Here is a 27,721-nt window from a genome sequence, read left to right on the forward strand (position 1 = left end):
TTCTCAGTCCTCTCAGCCTTTCGTACTTTTCTCGACTTAAGCGTGAATACATTCATTGAACTGTGTCCAGTCTGCCTCTAGTGTGTGCATTTGGGCAGCACCTCGTGTTCCTTTTTCCCTGCGTGCACAAATGTCACACAGTCTGTTTTTTGAATCCTTCATAATGAGCACTTTATCATCGCATGATGATGCAGTTTAGGACGGAGACAAACCTTGTGTGGAAATCCAGATATCCAAAAACACTCAGGAAAATAGTCCTAGAGGACCCAGAAACACAGGAATTTACAGACTCCTATCAGATGTGCCTTCATTTTTAATAACCAGTATTTGTATTAAATTCTTAGCTTTACCTGAATCCCTGGCGGCTCCCCTTTGCCTGGGACAATCATCTGGACATGAAAGTCTTGCAGTCTATGGCATGGGAAGAGGAGAAGGAAAGAGGACCAAAACAGATGAAGCTAAAGGTACAATGCCAACTCAGTGTTTTCTTACTAAGGTGTTCACATCTTTGTAGAAACATGCAAAAATAATTTTACCAGCTTCATAGCGTACACACTGAAATTGAGTCTAAAAGGCAAATGCTAACAGTATCTCAGTAATGCTAGTTAGGGGAATAGAATACACTCATTTTCCATACATTAAATTTTCTTGTTTTTCCTCTCTCAGGTTCTTGACATCCCATACTGCATGTTTTGGAAACTCATCCCTAGTTACCCAAAAGGTAGGAATTGGTCTTGATGAAAATGATTTAAATTATTCAGAGAGAGCTTGGGAGAGAAACTCACTGAAGCTTTCCTTTCTTCATTTAAACCAGTGTTTGAGACAGAACAGTGCCACTAATTAATACACAGAAGTGTCTGTTTTTCTTCACACCACTGCATTTCCTCACATAGCTGTTTTTTTTTTTTTTTTAATGAAACCAAAACTGGAACATTAAAATCCAAAAGAGATATGAAGCTGTTTCAGATACTTGTTCTTGATTTTGTCTGCAGTGATGGAGACCCTTAAACTACACCACATTCTGTTAAAGCGTGAAGGTGAGTCATGAAATGATTTCTTCTTAAATTAGATTAATTTTATCTTTGAATTGATTACTTCAATCTGATTTGAGTATTTGTATCTGCGCAGTCCCACGGTGTGAAACAAACAGCAAACTCCAACAGAACGAGAGGTTTCCTCTGCTCGGTGAGTCCCGCTGGAGAGCTTCTCAGAGATCAGGAATACACTGTGGATGTTTTTGATTTTTCTCTACCTTATCACTGCAGGTCAGCAGTTCATGGTCATGCACGACGTCTGTTCCAAATGGCATCCGTTCACAACAGTGGCATTTCTGTGTCTGCTCTGTAAGAGGAGTCTGTCAGACAAGGAATGTTACGCTCACGTGTTCAGTCGGGAACATGTTTCAGCATTTCTGGTGAGTATTTTTATTAACACTTCAAACGTTTGCAAAAAAAAAAATCCAATACACTCATTTAAAATGACAAAATGCTGTTATGTTTTGGACCAGGTTTTTATAGGACTCTAACGCCAGGTTCAGACAGGAGTGTGAGTAATAGACAGTTTTAACGAAAGTTCCAGATCAAACCTGTCAGAGGGCTGAGAAAATGGACAGAGTTCAAAGGAGCTTAATCCAGTGGTTTCCAGGTCCACAGCTGGGGAGGCAGACAGGCGGAGGTTTGGTTGAATACCCACACGTGGTCTCACAGGGAGAGACTCAACTAGACAGACAGGGGACAGACAGACAAGAGACACAAGGGAGGGAAAACACAGGAGCACAAAAGGGGGGAAAAAAGGAGGAGAGACTGCAGATCTCCACAAATGCACAAGAACTGAATTCATTGTGTTTATTTTTCTGATCTCTTGTATTGTTGCCACCACTTCTAAATGCATTGCATTTTAAAGTTAATATAGTACAAATTGATGACATCAATATACGACATCGAAGATAAAATGCATAAATTTGATTTTAATATTTCTGATTAGAGTTTTGTTCATATAACATTTCTTTTGGTTTGGAAAAAATAATCTTAGAAGAAAGAAATCTATTATGGAGACTTTCTATTTATAAAAAGGAAATTGTGTGTTTTGTTTTTTTTAATGTCAACAGTCATTTTGAGTCACTCAATGTGTGAGGGTAACAAAACCAAGAAGATCAGTAAGATATCGTAAGGAAAATCAGAGTCAAAAGTCGTTGCCACGGTTTGCAAAATCATTATCAGTTTTGTCACGTATCACATCTTGTGTCTGTGAAAGAAAATGTCTACTCGTGCCCCCCGAGGAAAGCTGTCTGGAGACTTCAATGTCTTAAAGCAGGAAGGTTTATCGATGCTCAGTTGAGGAGAACAGAGAGATTTTCAACACAGTGTGAACACTGCCTGATGCCACCTCAATATGAATTCGGATATGAATTTCAGTTGGTTAACATTAAAACTGAGTGTTTACCAGACTTAACATTTGTGTGTGTGTGTGTGTATGTGTAGAACCATGTCCACCCAGGCTCACTGAATTCAAGCACTGATGCACAGACCTTACTGGATTTGGCCAAACAGGCAGCGCGTATTCACTCTGTATTGCATGTGCAGGTATTGTATACCAAAGACATTGCATGACATAACATTGGAAACTTTGTATGCATGTGAATTGGCAGCCCTGTGTAGCCCCTTCTCTAGTCAAGCCATTTTGCTGACAGTATGTTTCAATATTTTCTACCTTCAAAGGACATAAAGTTGGACAAGCCCATCTGGGAGCCATACTCCTACCAGACAGGTGAGCATTTGCATTGCCTTGAATGTTCTACCTTGCAGTCTGTAACTGTGAATCGGTGTCTTGACTATTCTTACGCTTTTTTGTTCCAGCAATATCCATCCTGTCATCTGCAAAGAAGAGAGCTGGAAAAGGAAAGCTTCAACCCGTAATAATGCCTAAAATGAAGCTGGGTAACTCAAGCCAAATATATTAAACATTTTGTTATGTGGATTGTGTACGTGCAGTATGACCTTAACTAGTATGAGTGAGGCTTGGGTTCCCGTGGTGGGATATTTCAGTTCTTTAATTTGATCATGACTGCCCGTAAATCCACTAATATTCCTCTGTTCACCTGATCCATTATTCACTTCATTTGGACAGCTCATTGCTTTCGTATTATTGCTCACTGTGTAGCTACTTGGTAAAACATTTCCAATAATTCTAATTAAATGCATTTGTAATGCCCTTGATGTTTCTCAGTCCCCAGAGAATTTTTGAAAGATGTGGACGAGGGCCATGTGAGAGACAACAGTGAGGGAAGCAGCCAGGTGATGGAGGGGTCTGAGAAACAGAGTGGTCAACAATCTACGGATAATAGTGAGACAACCCTGAGGATGATTTCAGCTGAAATCACCAATCAGCGCTGTGAAAGTAAAGACGATGCTGAAAAGATGGCCAGTAAGGAGACTCCTATGCCAAGTGAAAATAAATCAGAGAAGAGAGGAGGAAGTAGCTCGGAGGAGATAAAGAATGCAGGCAGTGAGACGAGCCAGGTGAAGATGGAGAAGATGAAAGAGCCTGCAGTGAGAAGCACAAGTGGGGAGCCTCCAGAAAGCTACCAGAAGGGAGAGACTGCAGAAGAAAGGAGCAAAACAAGCAGAGACGCCCTGACGCAGGAACAAAGGCAGGTGACCGCCGCAGACGATGGAGAAAGCGGCGTCCCAAATCACGAGACTGCGAAGGACAAAGGTACGTCAATGCCAAATTTAAGTTTGTGGCAGATTTCCTCTGGTTCTGTGAAAACGGCTCAGTCAGTGTTTGTCTGCGACTCTTACAGATTCCTCTGGTGTGAAGCAGCAACAAGCAGTTCAGTTGTGGCAGTATGTGAAGAGGAAGAGCCGAGAGCCTGTGATTGGTCGGTGTCTTTTTAAAAACACACAGGTCTGAGACCTGATCTCAGATCTCCACATGAATGATGTTTATTTTATTAATTCATTTTTTGTTGGAGACAGCTATCTTGATACAGTTTTGACAACACAACACCAATAATAACCAGTATATCTTCTAGGCTTAGGTGCACTTCTTGAATGCAACTGTGATGAGCATGACCCCATCTATCTCTGTGAGTGCTGCTCCATGAAGATCCCAGAGATGCAGATCATCAGCCACGTTACTGGAGTTTACCACCAGAAGCTGTTTCTGGGGGTGAGTCAATGTCAAAGGAGTCTAGTCTCCTTGCCGAGCCGTGGTGGAGAAATACGTCCAGACAATTGCTTCTAGGTTTGTTGCCAGAACAAAATGCTGGCAATAAACACATGACATGAGAATATTGATAGTTGATAATGTTGTATCATAGGGTTTTTTTTGTTTTATTTTTGTTCTCCTCTCCGATGAGCCAATGATAACTTACCTGTATATACACGTAACACAACTCTTAACCCATCAGTTATTTAAAGCCACTTTCATTTAAAAGCCTGAAGATGCCTTGAGAACTTCTGGTATCTACAGCAGTTTGTGTTTACATATAGAGAAGATGTTTTGTAATAGTAATGCCTTCTCTTGTGTACCTTTCTAACATCAGAGGTCACAGAAACTCACACTTCCACCAAAGGAGCACCTGAGGAAGAACATTCGACATTTGGCGACTTTGTTTGAACAGGAAAACGGATATGGAGAGGCTCAGGTTTGATCCTGGTTCTTTTACTTGTGGCTATAACTGAGATAGAAAATCAAACCATTTTCCTTTGGATAATGTTGGAGAAAAGAACTATAACAAACAAAATAACTGAGAAAGATTTCAGTAATACATTTGACTGATGTTTATTTCTGGGCTCCAGGTTGTTGATCTGGATGAAGAGATTTACAATAACATCTTAAAACAGAACTTTAAATCAGGTAATGGTACATCTTTGCTTAATTCTGAGTCCTTTTTGAAAGATTGCATTATTTTGTTCTTACTGGTTTTGGCTGAATTTAGTTTAGTGTGACAAGTAACAAGTGAGTCTGAACTTTTATTACAAAGTATTTCTTCTGTATTTTTCCATCATGTGCGCAGCCATAGAGACGGTGAAGGCGCTCCAGGCTGAGGACCGCTGCCGTGAACTCCCTTTGAGCTCAGCTCCGTCTGCCGTTCAGCCTGTGGAGACCCCAGTCGTTCTTCATGCTCAGCTTGAGGACTCTTCTTTAACAGATGACCACCAGGTCAGTCAATTTGGGATCAATCAGTTGAGCAAAACTGCGACTGCCATATACTGCTTTCATTTGTCAAAAGGGCGTCAGGTTTGTTTTAACTTTGGACGCCTTCTTTATGTTCTGCTTTTGTAACCTAAGTATGACAACACTAGATTTATGATGTATGTTTTACATTAAACATGTCATTTCTCAAGTAAAATAAAACCTTATTACAAAACAATGTGCTTTCTACTTTCATGTAGAACACGTCAGTCTTTACACCAGCCCTGGTTTCCTTTCGCATGCGTCTTTTCTCACTGCAGTTATAACTTGAAGGATCTCTGGCATGTTATCTCGCAGATAAAACGTGGTTGCTGTGTTTATGGATCAGGGGGTTGTGGTAGAATTTGTTTATGCGACATGTATTGTCAATTCTTGGAAGTGGTCTTGTTGTGTAGCTCTTTGACAGATGAAAAACGAGCAGTCTACTTAATACACATATTTCATTTCAAAGGTGGTGAATATGGAGGTGGATGATGATTCAGAAGACTCTGAGCCAGAGCCATCCTCAGTAACTGCAGCCGTGTCTGTAATGACCGAATCCAACTCCAAAACAACTGACGTCCCCCAAGAATCAAATGAAGATGTCAAATTGACCCAGATCAAAGTGTCTGAATCAGCTGACAACGCTAACGCCCACCTGACTGTTTCCAGAAGCAGCGAAGACGCATCAAGTCTACACGTGTCCACAAGCAGGACAAACACAACCTGCCTGCATCCTGATTCTACGGGAAAAGACTCGAAAGCTGAAATCATTCCAAACACAACTGTGGCACCATTACAAATTGCAAGCCATTCCATAATAGTGGGGACATCTCAACATGCAGCAGCTTCAGATCCTGCTGTAACCACCCCCACTGTGTCCACGACGGCCATCTCCAAATGTCCGGCCAAGTCTTCCGATTCTAGTTCAGATGCCAGCAAATCACCAGCACCCATCTCCAATAGAGCCACGACATCCAGCTGTACCACATCCACCCCCACCACCTCCAGATTGAGAGAAAATACCTGCAAAAATGTAGTTGCCACCTCCAGTGCCACTGCAGCCACCACCAAACAGACTGCAGCTAGTGCTGATTCCAGCACAACCTCCAAAACTGAACACGCCTCCAAAAATACTAAAACTGTGCCCCAAACTACACGTGCATCTAAAGCTATGGTGACAGCTGTTCAGTGTGAAAATACCAAAGCCTCTGCTAAGACTGTACACAGGAAGAAATCGGTGCAACCAAGTGCTGATGTTGCAGCCAATGATGAGAAAAGCAGTGCACCTGCAGCTTCCCACCTGACCGCGCTCAAGCCTGAAAACAAGAATCCATCCCCAGAGTCATCACATACTTCCACAAGTAAGACAAAGCCAAGCGAAAGCCCTCCTAAAGTTGGTAAGTGTTATTTTTCATATCTGAACAGTGACTCAGTAAGCCTCTATGAACTGGTCTTGTTCTGATTTTAATCAGAGGTCTGCATTGTTGTCTTTGCAGGCTTAAACCAGCTCATTGTGGTGTTTTGTGGGACAAGGAAGCAAGTCTACTGTCAGCTGTGTTCAGTCAGATTGAAACGGTCCGATCACCTTTTCAGCTTCAGCCACAAGTACAACTATGTGGTGCGTATGTGAGAAGTCTTGTGGAAAATGTAGGAAGCTCGTGAAGCAGCACTGTGTTGCACATGCTAAGTGCATGCTTTTAATGTTCTTACTAGAAAATGCGGTTCCCTGAGTGGTCTGCCAAGCCATCTGAGCTGGAGAGCAAATTGGACAAGACGGTGGGCCACCTGGCTGAGGTTGAGAAGGATGTAGTATGCCAGTTAACCCAGGTGATCCACTTGAGCCTCCTCACACATTCAAACTGACCCAGAATTGACAGTCTGTTTGTGATTGTCAATCTGCTTTAATGGTGTGATACACCAGGTACAAAAATTAACTCAAGTAAGGCACAAATAAGCATTTTGCTACAAACCAAGAGGAATTTTACTTTAAGGAAAAGACACTAAATTGTCTGAAAAATGTGATTATGCAACATGTGGGAGCTGATATATAATTTTTTGTTTGGTGCAGATGAGAATTGGTGATCAAATACCAGATGACACAATATTTCAGACATTTGGTCTATCTTTATTGCTTGCAAGCAAGAGCCATCATCAGCATTAGTTAGTCCCTCCTCAGCTTTTACAGTCCTTAGGTTGCATGTTACAACATAATTGGAAATGCATGCAATGGAAGACGAAGCCTTGGAACCAGCAATTTCCAGCAGAGGTGAAATGCAGAGGAGAGCTGTGATCCAGGCTGATGTGCAGAATTTAGGAGGAGCAACGGAGGACAAAGGCTGTAGAGCAGGCATGTCAAACTGATTCCATAAAGGGCCGTGTGGCTGCAGGTTTTCGTTCCAACCAAGGAGGAGCACACCAGGCTGGAATCAATTAATCAGCTGATCTCAGTCTTCAGCTGATAACTAAATGATCCCTTGATGTTGTTTGGTTGGCCTGGTGTACTCCTTGGGTGGAACGAAAACCTGCAGCCACACGGCCCTTTATGGAATCAGTTTGACATGCCTGCTGTGGAGCTTGCATCTCAAGGGACCTGCACGAAATGGGACTTCCCCGAGAGGAAAGTCACATGGACGGAGCTACAGAAGCCGGAACCCTGCATCTCCTTCCTGCTGCAGTCAGTGTACGACACGCCGACCCACCTGTGTAAGTGGGGCTTTAGGGAGGATCCGCTGTGCACGCTTTGGAAAGGAAGACATCAAAATATCAAGACCTGCAGCAAGATTGTAGAGAGAAAGGAAGGCTGGTGTGGCTATTTCCAGTCAAGGTCGACTGAAGAGTTGATGTAGAGGATGCTAACAGTCACTGGATTAGTGGGAAAGGGGAGGAAAACAGCGGCTCGCAAGAAGCCAGGAGGAGATGAGCACCACGGCTGCCTACCTGCCAAAGGGAGGGTGCTACGGTTTGGGTTGAATCACCTCATGAACGTTGGACACAGTCCAATGACATGACCTCCTGGCAGAGGCTGCAATCACCAGACAGTTAAGCTGTTCAGTTGAGAGAAGAGGAAGCATCTTCAGATGTATTTTCATGTGTCAACTCAGGGCATGGCCTTTTGACATGACATTCATTGTTCCTCAGCTTTCCCCAAATGTAACCGGATTCACAATTTTACCGTCTCTCCCTATCAACAAGTCATGCAGTTTCTCTTTATAGACCTTCTTTTTTTACACAGACACAGAAGTCCAGCACTTTTCCAGATGAAACTTTTTCACAATGAGTTACTTCAATTAGTTTCCCAAAATCTTAATAGCAATATATAAGTACAGTTGCAGTTCTGACAACATTTTCCCTCTCAAACAATTCTTGTCTTCAGTGTGTAAGCTTACACAAGCTTACTAGCCCTCACTTTGTACACAGTCTTGATATTTCTACTGTTTGAAGAGCCGAAATCATTGAGAATGTTGAAATGGTCAAGATGTCCTTTATCTAAGTTAAATGCAGTGCATTGAATTACTGCAGCCTGGTGTGGGGTTTATGTTCATGAAACTGGTTAAGAAATTATCAAAAATCCAAAGAAACAGAAGGTTCACTGGAGCAACTACAACAACTACAGACAAAACAGATTCAAGTAAAATGGCACAGACTTCAAAATGTGCAGCTTGTAAGGTTTTTAATCATCATTGTATGTCTTTCTTTCTAGAAAAAAGTGAACAGTGATGAGTACAAAAAACTGGCTGCTCTTCCAGACAACAAAGGTAAAGATGTGCTAATAACCCATCATAAATATCATTTTACAAGACTTCCAAAGGTTAGCCAGAGCAGTCCCTCTACTGTTTGTTGAGCTGTTTAGCAATGAAAGCAAGTGGGGCGAAAGGCAAAACAACAGCCTGCAGGAAAGAATGTGATATTCCCATGCATTTTATTAGAAAAAAACAAAAACAGTATTCTTTTGGGAGGTTCAATTTTTATGAGCGTACGCATGATAAATGATCAACTTTGCAGGGAAATTGCTCACAGTGGAGATTTATACTCTTTTCATTGCAGCGGATTATTTCTGTCTTAATTTCCTCATTTTTCCCAGCTTTAGAAAGACTGAAAGCAATGATGAAAGAGGAAGACTCGCAGGTTTCATCTTCAACATCCGACACTGCAGTTTCGAGACTGCAAGCTGCCTTTGCTAGTCCATGTGAAGCTTCAAGCCCTGATGATGGTAAATTCATTTGTCCGTTTTCTTCCTTGTGCAAATCCATTTAAAAGTACAATTTTGCAGTCTATTTTGTTGTTTTTGGCCATATTGTTGTCCTGGCTGAAATATTTTCAGACTTTTTTTTTTTTAATAACTTGATGTATGTGTCTTTGTGATGTGATTAGAAGACCTGCGAATGAGAGACAGACGTTTAGAATTACATTATACCAATTACTGCAATTTTGTCTCTCAGGGGTGTTCACGCCACAGAGTGACCACACACTGGCTGAGCGGGAGAAAGAACATGAGCTCCAGACACTGTTGGCCCAGATTCCAGGTGAGAACTCGCGTTGTCTCACAGTCTTAGATCCATGTCTTGAGATATATATTGTGAAAATTCATACTTTTTAATATATTGCTGTCCTTCGTTCAGAAACTGAATCCATCTCAAAAGAGGAAGGAAATCCTGCTGCAAATCAGTTGGACAGATCCCAGAGCTCAAAGAGCTCAGAGCCAGGAACTCATGGACTGGATCCTCTTTCCAGTGCCTCAGAATATGCAGGCAGATATGCCCAAATTCCAGATAAATGCCAAGAGACTGCTGAGGCGAGACAGCAGCAGGAGAGGAGTGACCCAGAGTTGCAGGACGCCCAGAAGGTGCTGGAAGGCACTCGGTTAATCTCACCTGTAAAATTCTTCAACCCAGACCCCCTCCCTTCTGCTGCTTCATTGAAGACGGAACAACGAAACCAATCAAGACATGTACCAAAGCGCTCAGGATGCAGTGCAGGACCTGGGGACCACAGTGCACTTTCAAGAATTTTAGTAGGTAGGTGTTAAGATTTATTTATGACTCCATGGTGGTTATTACCACTGAATGCACAGATTAATGATTTACTTTTTTTATGGCCATCACAGGGGAAAGAACTCATGGTCGCAGTCATTTGTACAGTTATTTGACTGTGACGGGACTGGGCAATGAACCAGTCATAGGTGGGTGTGTCCATCCTTACACAGCAAACCATTTTCATTCCAGTATTTCATGTCACTTCACAAAAACATGCAGTACGTTAAAGATGGTGCATCCTCGTCAGGTCTGGGCTCTGTGTGGGAGTGTAGAGCGCCGAAACAGATGACATTCTTCTTGTGCGAGAGCTGCAGGGAGACGCTCCACCTCAACGACATCTGTCAACACATGTACAGCATTGCGCACCAGCTCACCTACGTGGTGAGTGACGTCTCAATAATGCATTAAAAACCTCTAAACAACAAAAGCAAATAACATTTGCACGTCTTTCAGCGGATACAGCGCCCTGAGTGGTACAAATCGTTCTGGCTAGTGGACGACCTGCTCCCAAATATGAAACTGGAACTCTTAAAGGACGTCGCCAGGATGCTCTCAGAGCAGGAGCGTTACGAAAAGATAGATGCGCAGGTAACCTATTGGGTCTATGTATCGAGCATGATATCTCATGTCCTTGCAGTACTTTGGGCAACATATGGGTAATGATGTATTTAAACTTACATGGCATAAATGCCATCATTTATGGTGGACAAGAAATGTTTAGTAATATTTGACAAGTTTGCTTTATTTCCTAAAAAAAAAAGGTATTGTACAAACTGCAAATACATGTCCATTATACTGACCACTGTGTCCCTCTGTGTTTTCTTTCACAAAGATTATACATCTGAGAGAGGACTTGCACAAATGTATTCAAACAGCTCCATTCAGTGAAGGTAACAGTAAGCTCGTTATGCAATGGTCTACAGAAGTTAAGGTGTATATAGTGTGCAGTAATTGTGTAGTATCAACTGTGCTTTTTGCTTTTAGCTTTAAGAATTGTGCAAAATATCAAGAAGGAACCGAAACTGAGCTGTCTACCCATCAGCGCTCAACCAAAGGGTGAGTCCCATTAGCTCAGTGACAGGTTCTTTTTTTCCTCATTCTTATACGTGCAGAATATGGGTGTGACGGATGGGTTTTGGTTTGTGTGGCACAGAGCAGCAGCCTGAGGACCGGCAGAGTCGAGAGGAATCTCTTCCCACAGACGAGCAGTCAACTCGGGCACCTGAGACAGACCAGAGGGGTGACAATGGTATGACGATTATCATATTTATAGTAATGAAGTTATTCAGCTCTACTCAGTGAATAACTTGCTTGAACATTATTTTCCAATATCAGTGATATTAAGTCTGTGAAAAGCATTTTAATGACTTATGTTACCAGGTAAGATAGAAGGAAGATTACTGTGCAACAGGTATAATGCAAAGTAGGAAAGAGACAGACCAAGACACAAGACCAAATATACACTGTCCGACATGTTTAAAGGGTTCATTTTATGCATCCAGATATGAACGGTTAGGATCATAGATATGTGTGAGAAAGTGGCATAAAGCTATGAATGTCCAATATCAATCTGAGTTACAGGAAAATGGAAAGTCAGCACCTAAGCAGTGCATCTATAGTGTTTTCATGTGTTCAAAAAGGGCTTTGACTTAAACAAAAAAAACCTGAGGCATGTGAAATGCTTCTTTTTATGCATCTGACACCATTGGAAATCATTTCTGAAATATGTCTCATCATTTCCTCTCTCCAAGCTGTAATAAATTTAAGCTTTCCTTCCTGTGCTCTCTCCTTTGTTCTCCTCTATGTCTTAGAAGTAAGACAAGAAACAGAAAAACGTCATTTGGAAGAGACTGCGATGGTTGGAGATTTGCTTGGGGTCAAACAAAGAAGAGTCTCGAGTCCTCTGGATGTGTACGGTGTCTCCTCAAAGGCTGACTGTGTTGTCTTTCCATTTCCTGCTGCTGGTACATGTCATAATCCACAAGAGACCTACAGGAGCCTTTCTATGCATCCAGAACTCAGACCGCCAGTCACTCAAAGGCCTGACCTCGAGCTGCAAGTGAAACAGAATGAGGTACACTCAGAATCCACATCTTCCTCAGTTGTTAGTCCTAAAAAATGCCTTCCAACCAGGAAAAGGCCAGCTGTCACATCTTTCGAAGTGGTCCGACCTGCCACCAGTAACTGCCAACTCGAGGATCCTTTGCCAGCCAAGCGCACATGTGGCTCACTGCAACCCATCAGTCAGCACAGCACTGAACCAGCCTCTGAGTCCACTCCTGTTAACCATGCTGCAGCCTCCTACCTCCTGCCTCCTCAGGACAGAGACGCAGGACCCGGATCTGTCAGACAAAGCGAATTCATTGTAGACCACGCACGGATTGAAGACTTAATATCTCTGGTGGAAGAGAAGAGGGCTGAGGGGAAAACACCGGCGTACAAGTCGGCTCCAGATAATGCTGACACCACGCGCGCTGACGATTCATCTGAATATAGTGTGGAAGGAAGATGTTACCCAGTGTTTGCAGAGACCGGATCTAAGATGGCGACAAAACAAACAAGACAGGATTCAAAAAAAACATTTTCAGCAGCAGCTCCTGTGGTCTCAGGCTATGAGAATCAACTGGCCGCCGCTAATGCCAGCTCTGCCAGCCACTCCTCTCTCGAGGCCTATTTAGTGAGGGGTAACCTTTTGCTCACAGCGACTGAAGCCAAGGCAGTCGGTACCGTGTTGCCGTCTGCGAGCACTGCTGACCCCAGTGACCCACAACAACAGAGAAGTATCAATGCCCAGAACATGTCTGGAACTGTGAGCCAGTTCGAGCCAAGTCCCTTCCAGTGTGCAGCCATCAACTATAACCCAGGTCAGATGCCACAGCCACGAGCTCGCACGAAGGCTGACAGCACGGGGCGTTTTCACTTTCCCATTAGCACCATCGTAACTGCCAGGCCAGCCTCTGCTAACCAGCAGTGTTTGGGTGGCTATAATCGACAGGGCCACACTGAAATGAAGAGGGGAAATCAGGTGGCTCACAGTTTCTCCACAGTTGCAACAGTGAGTCCCAGTGACACTCTGGCAGCTTCTGGGGGGGGTAGTCAGTGCAGCCAAATGGCTTACGCCTCAAATTTACAGGTATCAGATTATGGTCCTGCCAAGGCTGTTGCAGGTTGCACAACATCAGACAGCCCTCTTGTATTCACTGAAAGTTTACATCAACACGACATGTACACAAGGCTGTTCTACCCAAGCCAGATTTACCCAGCGCAGGAAGCGATGCACTTTGAGCACAGCTTAGCAACTCCGACACCCCCAGCATGGGCGAGCCTGGAAATGCAGCTGCAGTTAATGCAGCAGCAGCAGCACTCCATATGTTCAAGTGCTGCCCTGGCTGCTGGAGGTGGCAACAGGACCAGTGCCTACGTCGGCCCATTCACCACTTCAGCCAACAGGTCGCAAATGTTCATTGACCTGAACGACTACAGCGCCAAGACAATCGCTCAGACGCAGAACCGCAACGGCAGAAACACACAGAACAACCCTGGAGTTTACCTCAGCCCCGCAGTCGTTCACTGTCCTCCTGCAGCCAACAGTGAAATGACATCCCAGACACCTGTGAACTCTTTTGCTGTAGCTCCCTCCATGGTCAGTGCCACTCTTCCAGTTTCCCACAATGCAACATGATTTACCATGTCAATACCAAGACCAGCTTACCTGGTATGGTAACTAATTTCTGCAGTACATCCAAGAGATATTGCTCTGTCTTTGTTTCTAGTAGCTGTATTTGAGTTTCGACATGTGGCTAACATATTGTGCCTTTATCAGTAACATGCTGGACAGGCTGTTAAGCAGCATGCCAAATGCGATGGAAGTGATTTAATGTGGGAGTATATGGGAACTCCTGCTTCTGAGCAGCATATCTGGATGGTGGAAGAGAATACACATTAACATTATGCCTTACCTCACTGGGGTGTAACAACTGGATCTGCCACAAACCAGCATTTTGGTGACAGAGCTTTTTTCTCTTTGTATATTTGCCATTTCCCCCACTTCATTTCAATGTGTGTTACATTTTTACAGCTTGCAAACAATGAATGTTCAGATCAGATCTTTCAGACTGGATTATGTTAGCGTTTTTTGGTGTTCTGTTCTTATCCATTCTTTCCAAGGTTGAGAGAAGCATCGTTAGCTTTTTGGGAAAATTGATCTGGAATTTGCCATCTTATTTTGTTATGTGCGCTTGTTCACATTCACATGGTACTGTACATGTTTTGCTTTGTTGCCACAGTTAGCATTGTGTATTAAATCTGTTTCAATTTTAAAAGAAAAAAGAAGCTGACCCGTTTTGTTTGTTGGAGTAGCAACAACTTAAGAACAATATGTTTAGAACCATTTGTTGCTTTAAATATGAAGGATGAGTTTTGAGCCTTTGGAAAAACAAAATATTCAGCTAATGTAGCTGGTTTCAGTTTTTAACATTTCTAATGTTACATTTTCTTCAGTCATCTGTGATATTTGTTTTTGTTTTCATGTTTTGTTAATTTTAATAAAAATCCTGTCTATTTTTTCTGAAATTGTCTTTTCCTGTTGCCTCACAGAACTGGTCGTAGAGTGCACCAAAGCTTTTGGAGTAGATGATGTTGATGTGAAAACGGTCGATGTAATCCAAAAACAATTTGAGCAGAGTTGGGTTATAGGTTGGGGCAGCACATTTGATGTACAGAATTGTTGCATGTTCTTCAGAGAGAAACTAGACAAAATGACCTGTCACCTTTTTGAGCCCGCATGAAATCCACCAGGGACCTTGACAACACCTAAACCTCACACCTATGACTGAGTGCTGGTAGACTTTGTCCTCTTGCCCTTCCAGTGGATGAAATGTGACACAGTGCACTGATAGCTGCCCTACATGCTGGAGCAAGGTTTGGAACCATTTGACAATAAATGCTCCACAACTTTCTTGGTTTCCCACCAGATGCAGCTGGTGCCCTTTTTTTGTTTGTTTTTACCTCTTCACCGTTCCCCATTTGGCTGGAATATGAAAGTATCTGTTCTGGTTTAAAATTAGATCAAAAAATTATTTTTCTTGGCAGGAAGTGCCTTTAACAAAAAGCAAATACTTCTGCCAAGAAGGTTGGCATTGATTGACACTGTGGTGGAAATTCTCTGTTGCTGCTTCTGCTGGTGAAGACTGAAAATGAGACTTCTGTCGGCCGACAAGTTTTTATTTCCTTTGCAAAGAAAAGATCAATCAACATGTAAGCGGTCAGATGAAGAAAGACCCCGAGCATGGGGAAATCTGAATTTTATACTTGTGGAGAAACCCAACCATGGGGTGTGTTTTCCATCCTTTGTTTGCTGCAGGGTCGGCCCCTTACCCAAAGGTGTGTATTCGTACCTTTGTCTCTTGTGGGTATCGGTACCCGACCCCCTGAGGTGCGAGTTAAACCGTCTAGACATCACAGTTTAAAATACAAAAGGATTTTGGATATTGCTGAAGAAGCAAAAGGGAAGTTGAAAGTCTCCAGTGGTTGACAAAAGGATTTGAAAATTGATGAAGAGACAGAAGGGAAGTTGTGTGTCTCATGTAGTTGAAATGCAAAGGAATTAACAATTACAATAAAAGAGTTTGACATTTTGGTGAGACGGTGGGAGGTTGTGTTGAAAATAAAGTTGAAAATACAATTACAACATCCAGAGCACATCTGGACCTGAGTCTTGTTCCTCCCACACCAACAGAATGATTCTGAAGCACGATTGATTGATTCAGTTTTGTTCTTCTCAACACTCTTTACTGTAATGTTCAACAGCCAGGTCCTGCAGAGCAGTGGTGTGATGATGGTGCAGGAAGAACTCCGCTGATACAAGCTTGAGGTGAAGAGAACTTTATTAACAGTATCAGATCAGACCTCACATACCACAACTAAGAGTGGTCTACATTTTAAACATCCATTTGCCTCTTGTCATGCTTACTCTGACATATGTCTGATATTTGAGTCATCTGATCATATACCTCAACTGTATTAGGGGAGGTTGAATTCTTATCTTTGATGAAGATTACTTTACGCCCCCTGATCTCAATCATCACATGGAAGCATTAACCTCATAGACTCCCATTTCAGAGGCATGGTTAGACGTTTGATGAATCACATCTTATTGGACTTATTGGTTGAAGATTCTAACTTGGTGACTGCATTGAATGTGAGTGTGTACAGTGCCTATCATAAGTATTCACCCCCTTTGATGTTTTACCCTTTTATTGCTTTCATAAATCAATCATGGTCAATATAATTTGGCTCTCTTAACACAAAAATTTATTGGAAAAAACTCTTTAATGTCAAAGTGAAAACAGATTTCTATAAAGTAATGTTAATGAAATAAAAATATATAAATAAAAATAATTGTTTGCATAATTATTCACCCCCTTTTTTATTTAATGGTCTAAGTCAATAGAGGTCTATCAAATTGTTGCCAATAATCTCACAATTAGTGAAATGAAGATCACCTGAGTGGTGTGGGTGTGTTTCAAGTGATTGAGTTGTATAACACCTGTGTCTGAAGGCTCCAGAGAGTGGTTGATCAGTATTCCTGGCTAACATTACACCATGAAGACAGAACACTCTAAGCAACTCAGGGAAAGGGTTATTGAGAAGTACAATTCAGGGGATGGTTACAAAAAAATTTCCAAGGCACTGAACATCCCCCGGAGTTCAGTGAAGTCAATTATCAAGAAATGGAAGGAATATGGCACTTGTGTGAATCTGCCTAGATCAGGCCGCCCTCGTAAACTGAGTGACCGTACAAGTAGGAGACTAGTGAGAGAAGCCACCAAGACCCCTACAACTACTCTGAAGGAGTTACAAGCTTCAGCTGCTGAGATGGGAGAGACTGTGCATGTAGCAACCGCTGCCCGGGTTCTTCACCGGTCAGGGCTTTATGGGAGAGTGGCAGTGACAAAGCCACTGTTGAAGAAAAGTCATATTAGATCTCGACTAGAGTTTGCCAAAAAGCACGTACAGGACTCCATGGTCAAGTGGAAGAAGATTCTTTGGTCTGATGAGACCAAAATTGAGCTTTTTGGCCATCAGACAAGACGTCATATTTGGCGGAAACCGAACACTGCACATCACCAAAAACACACCATCCCCACTGTGAAGCATGGTGGTGGCAGCATCATGCTGTGGGGATGTTTCTCAGCAACTGGACCTGGAAGGCTTGTAAAGATAGAGGGCAGAATGAAAGCTGCAAAATACACTGAAATCCTGGGGGACAATCTTTTTCAGTCTGCAAGAGAACTACGACTTGGGAGAAGATTTATTTTCCAGCAAGACAATGATCCAAAACATACTGCAAAAGCTACACAGGAATGGTTAAAAAAGAACCAGGTAAATGTTCTGGAGTGGCCGAGTCAAAGCCCAGACCTCAATCCTATAGAGAATTTGTGGCTGGACTTGAAAAGGGCTGTTCATGCCCGATACCCACGCAACCTGACAGAGCTTGAGCAGTTTTGCAAAGAAGAATGGAGCAAAATTGCAGTGGGCAGATGTGCAAGATTGATTGAAACCTATCCACACAGACTCACTGCTGTGATTGCAGCCAAAGGTGCATCTACTAAATACTGACTTAAGGGGGGTGAATAATTATGCAAACTATTATTTTCATTTATATAATTTTCTTTTATTAACATTACTTTATAGAAATCTATTTTCACTTTGACGTTAAAGAGTTTTTTCCAATAAATTTTTGTGTTGAAAAAGCTACATTTTATTGACCATGATTGATTTATGAAAGCAATAAAAGGGTAAAACATCAAAGGGGGTGAATACTTATGATAGGCACTGTAAGTCCAAACAGGACATGCAATTAAAGCACACATTCCTGAGAAGCAATGGAGGGAGTAGGAGAGGGGAGGAGAGCATGTCTCTGGCAAGTCTTTTTTTCAAGTCAGTTTATCAAGTTGCGGAGGTGTAGCGCTAGGGGGGTGGGCTGAGTATGCAGGGCCTGTCTGTCCTCCTAAACATGTGTGGTATTTCCTGGCGTTAAGATTACACATTTAATCTTTTCAAGGCCAGACCTTGATGAGAAATTCTTGGCTTGTATGAGGGGAGAAACACACCGCAGAGATGAAATGCAGCTCCTCTTGTACAAGAAAATAGTTTGGTCTTTTCCTGTTTTATTGTCTTTGTATTATTACTTGTATTTTCTGTAACCTGTACTTAATGCTCTGGTCAGAGAGAACTCTGCAGCCTTGTTTTGGACATCTGTCTCCTCTGCGCAATGACTAGAACTCACCTTGAACGAGCCACAGAACTGGACCTGAACTTTGTTTTTCTTCAGCATCCTCTGAGGGTGAGAACATGCAGAGTTTTATGGGGAAAACAAATCCAAGGTCAGGCAAGTGTTTCACAGAAAATGTTGAATGTTGAATTCTTCTATATTCGAGAACTGCTTATTCTCTGAAGAGTTACAAACACGGTGTGATTAATCAGATCTCTTTTACTTCATGCAGCATGGAGAGAAGACTTAAAATGCAAATGACAAGACTGACCAGGCATCAAGGCCTTCGTCAATCAAGCATCTGTTCAAGTGTTAACCACATGGCACCATTGTTGTAGGTGTTAACTCTCAGTCAGCCTTCATTTGATCCTCACCTAACAATCTAACATAGCGGTGCAGAGAATCTTAAAAGAATCTAAAAGATTACTTTCAGTAATCATCAGTGGTGGAATATAACAGTTTTAATATACTCCAGTGCTGGATTTAACTGCAAATTCAAGGTTGTACTCTACTCAAGTGCTCCCATGCTATGCAGCTTTATTTTTCAGTTCCACCACATCTAGAGAAATACTGTACTTTTTAGTGATGAGGTATATGATCAGATCAATCAAGTATAGGTCAGATTAAGCATGATCAAGGGTTTGGAATGTAGACCACTCTTAGCTGTGACATGTGAGGGCACGTAGGGTCAGACCAGGAGAAGATAAACGAATGGTTGAGGGACAATGCCCATAGATATAGATTGTGTTGTGTTGCTGCCTATAGAGAGCCAAACAAACAACTCTGGAAAGCAAGTAACATGCACAAAGTGACACACACACAGAACCACACGGCAGTAAGCAGTTCAGAGTTGTGCTCCCTGATCAGATGTTTTCACCCCATTCACCCCCATACTCTGACATGCCTCTGGCCTTTGGTTGAACCTGTTTAACAGATGAAACAGGAAAAACAGTTGTGTACAATAAAACTTGATGGTATCCTTATCTCAGGATTTTACAGCCAGGTATAATTTCCTCATGCCATTTGCTCTGTACCAAGGGGTAACTGCAGTGGGGTTACAACAGTTGATCCACCAGGTCATCCTCTGATCAATACAACAGTAAAACAGCTAAGACTGCAGATCAACTACATAAAAATAGGAAAACAAAATAGAAAAGTATAGAAATATGCAAAAATTCCATCACAATTGTCCAAAGAAGAACTTTCATCTGGGGGACAATGCCCAGAGCATGATCTCGTCTTTGAAGATAAGAAAGATATGGGTGGAGTAAGACAAACTGTTATGCTATATATTGTGTTGTCTGTATGTTAAGGGCAGAGTTTTCTGATCCTTGAAACTGGTGGCCGGCATCTGATCTGATACTGCTTGTTAATAAAGTTCTCTTTAAGTCAAGCTTGTATCAGCCATATTCTTCCTACGTTATCATCACTTCACTGCTCAGCAGGACCTGGCTGATAAACATCGCTGACAGCTGTAGTTATTTTTCAGATTATAAGTTTTTACCCTTTTCTTCAAAATAAATAATTTAAAACTGCATATTCCAATGTTAGAAATCCGACATTAATGTAACTCCAATACAAATAAATGACTGAATTTAAATGCAAATCCAACGAAATGTACCTTGAAAACATGTGAAACACTAGTTAAACAACATTACCTGGCTAACTGCCCCGCGAGTTCTTGAGCGTGCCGCCAACGTGCGCTCACGTGCTACGCGGTGACGTAACGACCCTGCCCACTGTCAGTGTCCTCGGGCTGGAGGTGGGTGCGTCGCTGAGCTTCATCAACTTTGTCGGTCTGTCTCCCCTCGGTTCAGCCCGGCGCTGCTAGGTGGATTATTAACTGTAGGTTCCGCCGACAGAAACAAGAAGGACGCGGACACGAACTTTCTCACGGTAAGTTAATGTTCAGCGGGAAATCAGCGGCTGTCTGAATGATGTTATGGTCAGCGCGCGCACACCTCGTGGCTCCTTGCCAGTTGGTCAAATGTTAGACGACTTTGGAAAGTTCCTTCTTTCGAAAAAGACTATAAAACTGTATTTTTTGGAAAACATTTTAAAGCAGCTGCCTAATAGTAGTAGTAGTAGTAATGATAATAATAATCTTTTTAAACTTTCAACCATAAGAGTGTTTGTTTATTATTTAATGTGTAGCTGAGTGCTTTTAGACAGTTTCCATGACACTGACACAATACAGAAAGCCACAGTAACGAAGTCCTCAGTTTATTATCACATGTTGGCTCAGGGTTTCATTAATGCAATAGTTTGAGTGTAAAATCTTAAAAACGACTTTGACATCCTCACTGTAGGGCAGGCATGGGCAAACTACGGCCCGAGGGCCATATGCGGCCCGTTACAAAATTTAATCCGGCCCGCCGAACTTGAACAAATTATATCAATAAACCTTGTTAATGTTTTATTTTCCCTGCAATTCTGGCTTTTTCCCAATAGATGGCGCACTCTAGATACATTGAGCTTTGTTGAGGTGAAGCGTATTACTCCACGTTTGCGCTTTACTCTTCGACCCTCAGCCCTTCTGTAAAGATGAGCGGAGCTAAGAATGTCCAGTTTTTAATAAGGAGTGGACAACTAAATATTTTTGACTGAACACCGATCAGGCGGTGTTTAAAGACTATGATACAGCAAGAAAACTGACTCCAGACTTTGATGCGCTGGATAAAAAGGGAGACCAACAACACTGTTCCCACTGAAATTAAAAGTACGTTTCTCCGTTGTGTTATGTAAAAAATGCATTTGAAACTAATTTGTTCTGTCTGTTAAGGGATGCACATATGTGGTGCTCAGGTGCACGTACGTTCTCAAAACCAAGTGCGCAAATGCAGCGCGATCAAATATAACGCGCTCCACATACTGGCGCGTTGTCACTGTTCCGTCCTCGCGCTGCTCGTTGTTGAGTTTTGGCATTAGGGATGATTGAATAGAAGGAGAGGACAAGTAGACCTGCATCTCCTACCGTTTTTTAAATGAAGACAGTCAGGAGGAGACTGATGATGATAATATCCTTAAGGATAACACAACTTTCAGTGCTTTAAAATAATAAAAAGAGTCATTTCAATAAATAGCTCAGTTCTGTGGGACTTCAAAGACAGATATTTAGTTGTAATGCTTTTGTTCATTTTCAATTGAAATTAAAGCACATGTGTTCTACATATCTCATGATATTTTATTTTCTCTTATGAGGTGGATTACCAAAACACTCCATCCATCTGCTCCTGGTCCGGCCCCCCAGTCAAATTTTAGAACCCTTTGTGGCCCACAAGTGAAAAAGTTTGCCCACCCCTGCTGTAGGGGAACTCTTGTGTCTTGTCTGAACAGTAGGTGATATTGCAGCGCCATCTGGTGTTCGCAATTTAAACTACAACCTGTGGTCATTTTATTTCAATGTAAGGAGAACAAGGACTCCAAATACAAATCGGGTTGCGCATGTACATGAAACCATGATGATGTTCAGCTACTTAAACCACATCAGGTCTGATCAAAACTACAAATTGCATTGAAGAAACAAACAGGATCAGCATCTATCTTTGTTAAAGAATGTGTGGGAGTCCACCTGGGGCATAAAATCAGCACCAGACACCATCCAAATGCTGGTAAAAATGCAAGTGGCTGGCCGATTTGCGTAATTCACCAACCAAGAAACAATGTAATCTACTGAGTGGCTGGTAAAACTTGATCATATTGTGGCTCACTATGTGCACATATTGCCTGTTGGCAGAGAAAAAAAAGTTTCTCACCATGAGTGATAACACTGGCACATATAGTAACAACTGTAAAATTAGTTGAAATCATCTTAATTGACTATGCAAAGGCTCAAAGTGTTATATATGTTGCATACTTGCCTGAAAATGTTGGAACTGTTTGGTAATTTGTAGTGTCTATATCAGACAACACAAAGGGGGTCACAGTGACATTTACTAGTGCGCAGCTTTGTGTATCAGCTGCTGCACACGATCCAGTAGTCTTGATTAGGACCTTGAAGATGTTCCCTGTAGCACACGTGCAAACTGGTTCTATCCAGTAAATGGAGACACTGTATTTGACTTATGGAGACACTGTATTTTGACTTATTCATATATCAACTATGATGTGTTATACAAAGATATAGGACTGAAGACCGTGTGGAATATTTTGATGTTTTAGTTGTATCTGTAATAACATGCTGCACCAACATCTTCTCTGATATCAGATTTGTGTTTCAAAATAACCGTTTTATTTTGTCTATATGCGACTCGGGCTGGGAAGCTCTACTCTTCTCGCCATTATAAGTGAAGATTGGCCGGACTTGCACATTTTCTTCATCACTCACTGTTCAGTGTGTCACTTCAGCTGTACGCAGGTGGTGATCCTACAACGGCAGCATGCAGCGGATTGAGGCACAAAAAGGTATTTCTTTCACTCTCTGCATGCAAGTTCCCGTGCTTACACCATTTTTCTGTACTTATGTTTGTCTGGTGCATTCTTCGTTTGTAGGAGTTTCTCCCAAAAGCCAGCTTTTCAACTCCCTGGAGGTGTATCTGAACAACAAGAGCAGACTGCAACCCATTATTGGTCTGTAGTGACACATCCTTGCTTTGGGTACATGTTGACAGTGGTCTGTGTGTGTGTCCTGTGTGTATTGAAATAAATAATTGTTTTATGCACATTCAGGCCTGGGCAGTATTATAGAATGTGTGAAGGCGGGTACACACAGCCGAGAAGCATTGTACCTATGTGAGGTCTGTGCGTGTCGACTTAGTAGAGCTGACATACGGAACCACATTATGGGAAGTCTCCACAGATACAGCTACATTGTAAGTAGAACTGTGATGATGCCAGCTTTATCTGCTGCCTTAGATTGTATCTTATTAACATGTGGTGGGTTTTGCTTGACAGAAAGCCTGGCACCCCCATTTAGTGCCTGAAAGTAAGGAAAACTCTGACCTATCGAAGTTGGCCTGGCCGCTGATGGAGTTAGCCAAGATGCTCGAGGGAAAAGAGGGACCGGGAGATGTGCAGGTGTGTTACTTTGACTGTGTATGTCATTGTTTGTACTTGCAAACAGTGGACTGTTGTGGATACAAGTACTCATACCTCTTTGCATGTTCATATGAAGTTGTTTGAGGTTGAAGATGCTGTCTACCAGAGGATGGCTACATGCAGAGAGAATGATGGTCAGTGACTATTCACTTGTTTAGAACAGTGGCTCTCAACCTCTACTATGACCTCCCCTTCAAACCCACTCTTGGTCTTCCCATTTCCTGTGTCTGTCATCCCTGGTGTTTTTTTGTGGCATTATTTCCATGGGCACACCTTTTTTTAACTCCATATGGGTCTCTTTCTCTCTCTAACACCTCAGCAGTAGCACTGATAAATGTCTTAAGACAAGGCCGTTCAGAGACAGAGTCTGTGCAGCTGGAACACTGTCCCATCCAGTCGCACAGGATTGTGTTGCTTGCTCAGAACGAACGGAGACGGTCAGAGAAATCCTTCAAGGCCTCAGCAGAGACAAACAAGGCTCCATCTCGCATACAGTCAACTGCGTCTCCTTCCATCAAGTCAGCAGGCTGGTTTAACAGCACATGTTCGTCACTGTTGGACAGTACTCAGACGTGCTTTCTTGATGGCTACACAGGAACCAGGCCTCTTATTGGTGAGCACAAATAAAGAATAGCAACAGCAAATGGTGGAATGACAGGAAAAGACACATAGTGTAAATGCAATATATGCAATAAATGCAATTACTTGCACCATTATCAATAATAATGGCAGTAACTCGTAGTGGATTTTCTGGTGCTACTGCCTATATTATGGGCATGGATCATTTTTATTGATGAGAAGATTGATACCACACTCATGTCTCTTTGTTTAATACGTAGTTGGAGCCTGCAGCTGGTTAGCTTATCCTTGTTTATCTTAGCTTATTTCCTGACTGACACAAACTTCCCACAGCCTCCACTGGTTACCTGGAAACTGCTCCCAGTCAATGACTGGTACGGCACATGACCCCAGTAAAATGTTGAATTTTGTACACTTGGAGTTTTGTATGCACTAAACAAAGATAGGTGTTGTGAGCTTTGGGGATGCTGGCAGGTGGATATTATTTTCTTTGGATAGAGACAAGCAGCATGTTTCCCTCAGCTTTCAGTCTTTGTGCTAAGCTAACCAGCTGCTGGCTCCAGCTGCATATTTACCGCAGAGTTTTGAGAGTGGTATTGATCACCTTATCTAACTTTGGGCAAGAAAGCAAAGCATATTTCCACAAAAAAAAACAACAACTGTTGCTTGAAAAATGCTGCTTATATGTGTTTTCAACAGGTCTTTTCTGCGTGGTTGAGTGTAGAAGTGAAGAAGGCCACACGTACTGTTTCTTATGTCACTGCTGCCGCATCAGATGCAACAAAAAGAACATCATTGATCACCTAACCAGCTCCTCCCATCTCGTGAACTACTTGGTCAGTTCGCTGTGGATCAGTAATTGGATCCTTTACCATGCCGAAGGCTGTAGAGAACATGCTAGGTTTAACTTTTGAGTGAGTAAGAGTTAACTGAAAACATCTGTATGTAGATGGAAACTCATCCTGAGCAGATGGAGGCATTGATGACAATTAAAGACAACTGTCAGCTCCTCCAATCACTGGCCAAGAAAGTGGAGCAAGACGAGGGCAGAGGAGAGCTGAAGGTATCTTGTTTACTTTTACTATTCTGCCTCACGACAGGTGTTAAATGACTCGTATGTTCTTTACCAAAAGCGTCTCGCTTTCACTTGTGCTCATCTGTCCGTCAAAATGTTTCCAGGTGGTAAACGCACCAGAATCACTCTGTATCCTACTGACCAGCAAAAGTTACCACTGGTGTAAGTACATGCACTGTTTTCTTGTCTGGCCCTAAACCATTCACCTCTTTAGCTCCAAATCTCCAATCTTGAGAAGCCGTTTGCGATGTGAGTATAATACGTAATGAACTGTTTCCCCTCAAATTACTATGGTACCATTTCTTGATGGGGAGAAGACAAAGAGTAGTGTGATATGTGACGCTGAGCATAAAGGTGATGGGGCAAGGTGACCACAGCATTTGTTCTCCATGATGGAGCAAAGCAGAAACTTTTACAGCCACCTTTTATAGTATAGGGAGTGAGTATTTTGGGACTTAAAAGGGCTGAGTAAAATCTTTTATTATTTGTTTTTCCTCTTTTCCAGGTATAAAGATGCTGTGTAATGGATCAACACATACAACCATCCAAAAGAGCAAAATACCTGTCAAAGGTGTGTGTCTTTAGAACTGTTCACTTAAATGGTCCAAAACATATGTTTTTTTATTTTTCATTTTTTTTATTTCAGTAATTCAATATTTTTGTAATTATCTGTTGTTTTACAAGCTTTTTGGGTCCAATTTACAATTTTTCTTTTAGGGCCAAGCGTGAACGAGACTTCAAATCAAGGCATGCCAGGAAAGTGTGCCACTGAGTGGCCAAACAGGATGCCAACAAAGAGGAAGATGAGGAAAGGGAGGAATACTGTGTTCAAGGTAAGCCTGCCTGTTACCAAACGCTCAGTGCTGCTGGAGAGGACGTCTTTCAGCGTGAACGGCCTCCCTGTGTCATTTGGACACTCGCCTCAAACCGACTCCCATCGCAGTCCCTCGCCCTGTGAGGTGGACTGTGACACTGGATCATTTTCAGCTAACCACGCGGAACACGCCTCAGTGCATACAACAACACAGCTTCAGCAGGACCCCTACACTGGAGATGCAGTTACTGGTCAATGCTTGGGACCAGAAGGAAACTTTGTCAGTCATTATCAAGAGGTGGATGGTTGTTTCAGTGACAGTGTGAACTTCAACAAGACTAAATACCTAACTGGGACAAAAGACCTCAGGTTTTATGGGGAAAAGAGTTACAGCAGAGAGCACGGTTCTCAGGAAAGATCAAGGAAGATGATTTACAGAGACTGGCAAAATGAAGGCCAACAGAGACAAAATGAGTGGCTGCCACCTGCTGTGTCCCACACTCAAGACTGGTCTTTTTACAACTCTTCCTATAAACGTGTGGTGGGTTGCACTGAGCAACCTATATGATGCAAGCTATGCCTCACCAAGCCATCTAAGTAAGCAGTGGGGTGATGTCTAACCTCAGCTACAATATCTGACTATGACAAAACCTAATTAATTATTTCCTCGTCCCTCTGTGTTATGGAGCCCACACTGGTTTCGATTTCAGAGCTGCTAGTTTGTCATGTTTGATGAAGTTAAGTTTAGAAGGAACAACTCCATTTACACTTGCATATCCCAATTCTAATTCTGCTTTGTACCCTTTGACTTTGAGTTTCAGTATTATTTTATATTTTTCAATGTACTCAGTACTCAACACCAACAGTTTCTTTTGGACAACTATGTTATGTACAAGCTGTGCCTGAATAACTCCAAAGAAGATGCTTCAATATGCCTTATGAGGAGGTTTTCTGTACTTTTGAGGGTGAAAAAGCACTGCTGAGGTTACTTATGGTTATGTTTATGATTATTATGATTTTGACCCTGATTTTGTGCACCGCTGAAGATTGTATGTTTATGCTGTATAATAGAATGATATGAGATCAAATATTGGTGCCATTTGGAGTTCAAACATAAATCTTACACTGTATAATGTTCTTTTGTTTGGAGTATTGGATTTTTGGTTTCAGTGCAAAATGACATTGTAAGGTTCCTTTAATTTAGGTCACTTGCTGAAAGTAGTAGAGTACATTTACTCAAGTACTGTTCTTTACTTGTACTAACATCATCTGCCAGCTCCATAATTTAACACAGTCAAAGGCGCCTGTTTGCATACATGCATACTTTTAATAATACTTCAACAGCCAGCAATCATTATGAGGTCAACTTAACAGCATTAACTTTGAACATGAACCCACTGAAGCATCACTCTGCCAGGATCTATTGTGTTGCAATAAATGATCTGGGAAATGATGCGAGTTTAATAATATTAAGATAGGTCACATATTAATGTGTGTTGTATGTGAAAGTTAGCAGCTGATGCACAATAAAGGAGCTCTGTAAACGTCTTTTAGTTTTTGTCCCCCCATTTAGGTGGTTGAATCATTGCTGCTGTGTCCTCATTGCCTAAACCTATTGAGTACATTAGTTATTGCTTATTGTATTACTGCAGAGGGAAAGTTAAGGATGAAGATAAATACACGAGCTCTTAATTTTGAACGTGTCGTCTTCAGACACGAGATGCTTA

General features: G+C 42.1%; 2 protein-coding genes across 4 annotated transcripts in view; both read left to right on the forward strand.

Moving 5' to 3' along the window:
• LOC121619800 overlaps window positions 1–14,764 on the forward strand; it is a 31,470-nt gene extending 16,706 nt beyond the window's left edge. Inside the window, exons 21-48 of one of the 3 annotated variants that reach the window (XR_006007536.1) lie at window positions 345–464; window positions 667–721; window positions 993–1,037; window positions 1,129–1,185; window positions 1,266–1,414; window positions 2,481–2,582; window positions 2,718–2,766; window positions 2,856–2,936; window positions 3,226–3,714; window positions 3,803–3,880; window positions 4,034–4,170; window positions 4,547–4,648; window positions 4,803–4,860; window positions 5,021–5,166; window positions 5,651–6,578; window positions 6,678–6,799; window positions 6,895–7,008; window positions 8,882–8,936; window positions 9,263–9,391; window positions 9,621–9,704; window positions 9,801–10,196; window positions 10,286–10,360; window positions 10,462–10,595; window positions 10,668–10,802; window positions 11,047–11,104; window positions 11,199–11,270; window positions 11,373–11,463; window positions 12,026–12,083. Coding sequence is in view for 2 of the 3 variants with exons in the window: in XM_041955699.1 (XP_041811633.1) it covers window positions 345–464; window positions 667–721; window positions 993–1,037; window positions 1,129–1,185; window positions 1,266–1,414; window positions 2,481–2,582; window positions 2,718–2,766; window positions 2,856–2,936; window positions 3,226–3,714; window positions 3,803–3,880; window positions 4,034–4,170; window positions 4,547–4,648; window positions 4,803–4,860; window positions 5,021–5,166; window positions 5,651–6,578; window positions 6,678–6,799; window positions 6,895–7,008; window positions 8,882–8,936; window positions 9,263–9,391; window positions 9,621–9,704; window positions 9,801–10,196; window positions 10,286–10,360; window positions 10,462–10,595; window positions 10,668–10,802; window positions 11,047–11,104; window positions 11,199–11,270; window positions 11,368–11,463; window positions 12,026–13,896 (5,937 nt within the window). In the remaining variant the exon portion in view is untranslated. Of the gene's footprint in view, window positions 1–344; window positions 465–666; window positions 722–992; window positions 1,038–1,128; window positions 1,186–1,265; window positions 1,415–2,480; window positions 2,583–2,717; window positions 2,767–2,855; window positions 2,937–3,225; window positions 3,715–3,802; window positions 3,881–4,033; window positions 4,171–4,546; window positions 4,649–4,802; window positions 4,861–5,020; window positions 5,167–5,650; window positions 6,579–6,677; window positions 6,800–6,894; window positions 7,009–8,881; window positions 8,937–9,262; window positions 9,392–9,620; window positions 9,705–9,800; window positions 10,197–10,285; window positions 10,361–10,461; window positions 10,596–10,667; window positions 10,803–11,046; window positions 11,105–11,198; window positions 11,271–11,367; window positions 11,464–12,025 lie in introns of all 3 variants that reach the window. The other 2 variants (XM_041955699.1, XM_041955700.1) reach the window with 2 other exon arrangements.
• Window positions 14,765–20,251: 5,487 nt separating this feature from the next.
• si:ch211-199g17.2 lies at window positions 20,252–27,542 on the forward strand. Its single transcript, XM_041955597.1, has 12 exons — window positions 20,252–20,385; window positions 22,837–22,893; window positions 22,981–23,058; window positions 23,158–23,300; window positions 23,383–23,505; window positions 23,603–23,660; window positions 23,846–24,139; window positions 24,805–24,941; window positions 25,055–25,168; window positions 25,285–25,342; window positions 25,686–25,751; window positions 25,898–27,542. Exons 2-12 carry the CDS (start codon window positions 22,869–22,871, stop codon window positions 26,560–26,562), a joined length of 1,761 nt encoding a protein of 586 aa, XP_041811531.1. The 5' UTR covers window positions 20,252–20,385; window positions 22,837–22,868; the 3' UTR covers window positions 26,563–27,542.
• The last annotated feature ends 179 nt before the right edge of the window (window positions 27,543–27,721 follow it).

Source organism: Chelmon rostratus, chromosome 16 (assembly GCF_017976325.1).
Source record: "Chelmon rostratus isolate fCheRos1 chromosome 16, fCheRos1.pri, whole genome shotgun sequence".
Classification (NCBI taxonomy): Eukaryota; Metazoa; Chordata; class Actinopteri; order Chaetodontiformes; family Chaetodontidae; genus Chelmon; species Chelmon rostratus.

Bases quoted from the DNA above. Each gene is read 5' to 3' on its own strand.
- si:ch211-199g17.2 (XM_041955597.1), top strand. From the start codon at position 22,869: ATGCAGCGGATTGAGGCACAAAAAG. The intron at 23,506-23,602 runs GTGTGTTACTTT...GTTCATATGAAG, and splicing joins AGGGACCGGGAGATGTGCAG to TTGTTTGAGGTTGAAGATGC. The intron at 24,942-25,054 runs GTCAGTTCGCTG...ATCTGTATGTAG, and splicing joins CCCATCTCGTGAACTACTTG to ATGGAAACTCATCCTGAGCA.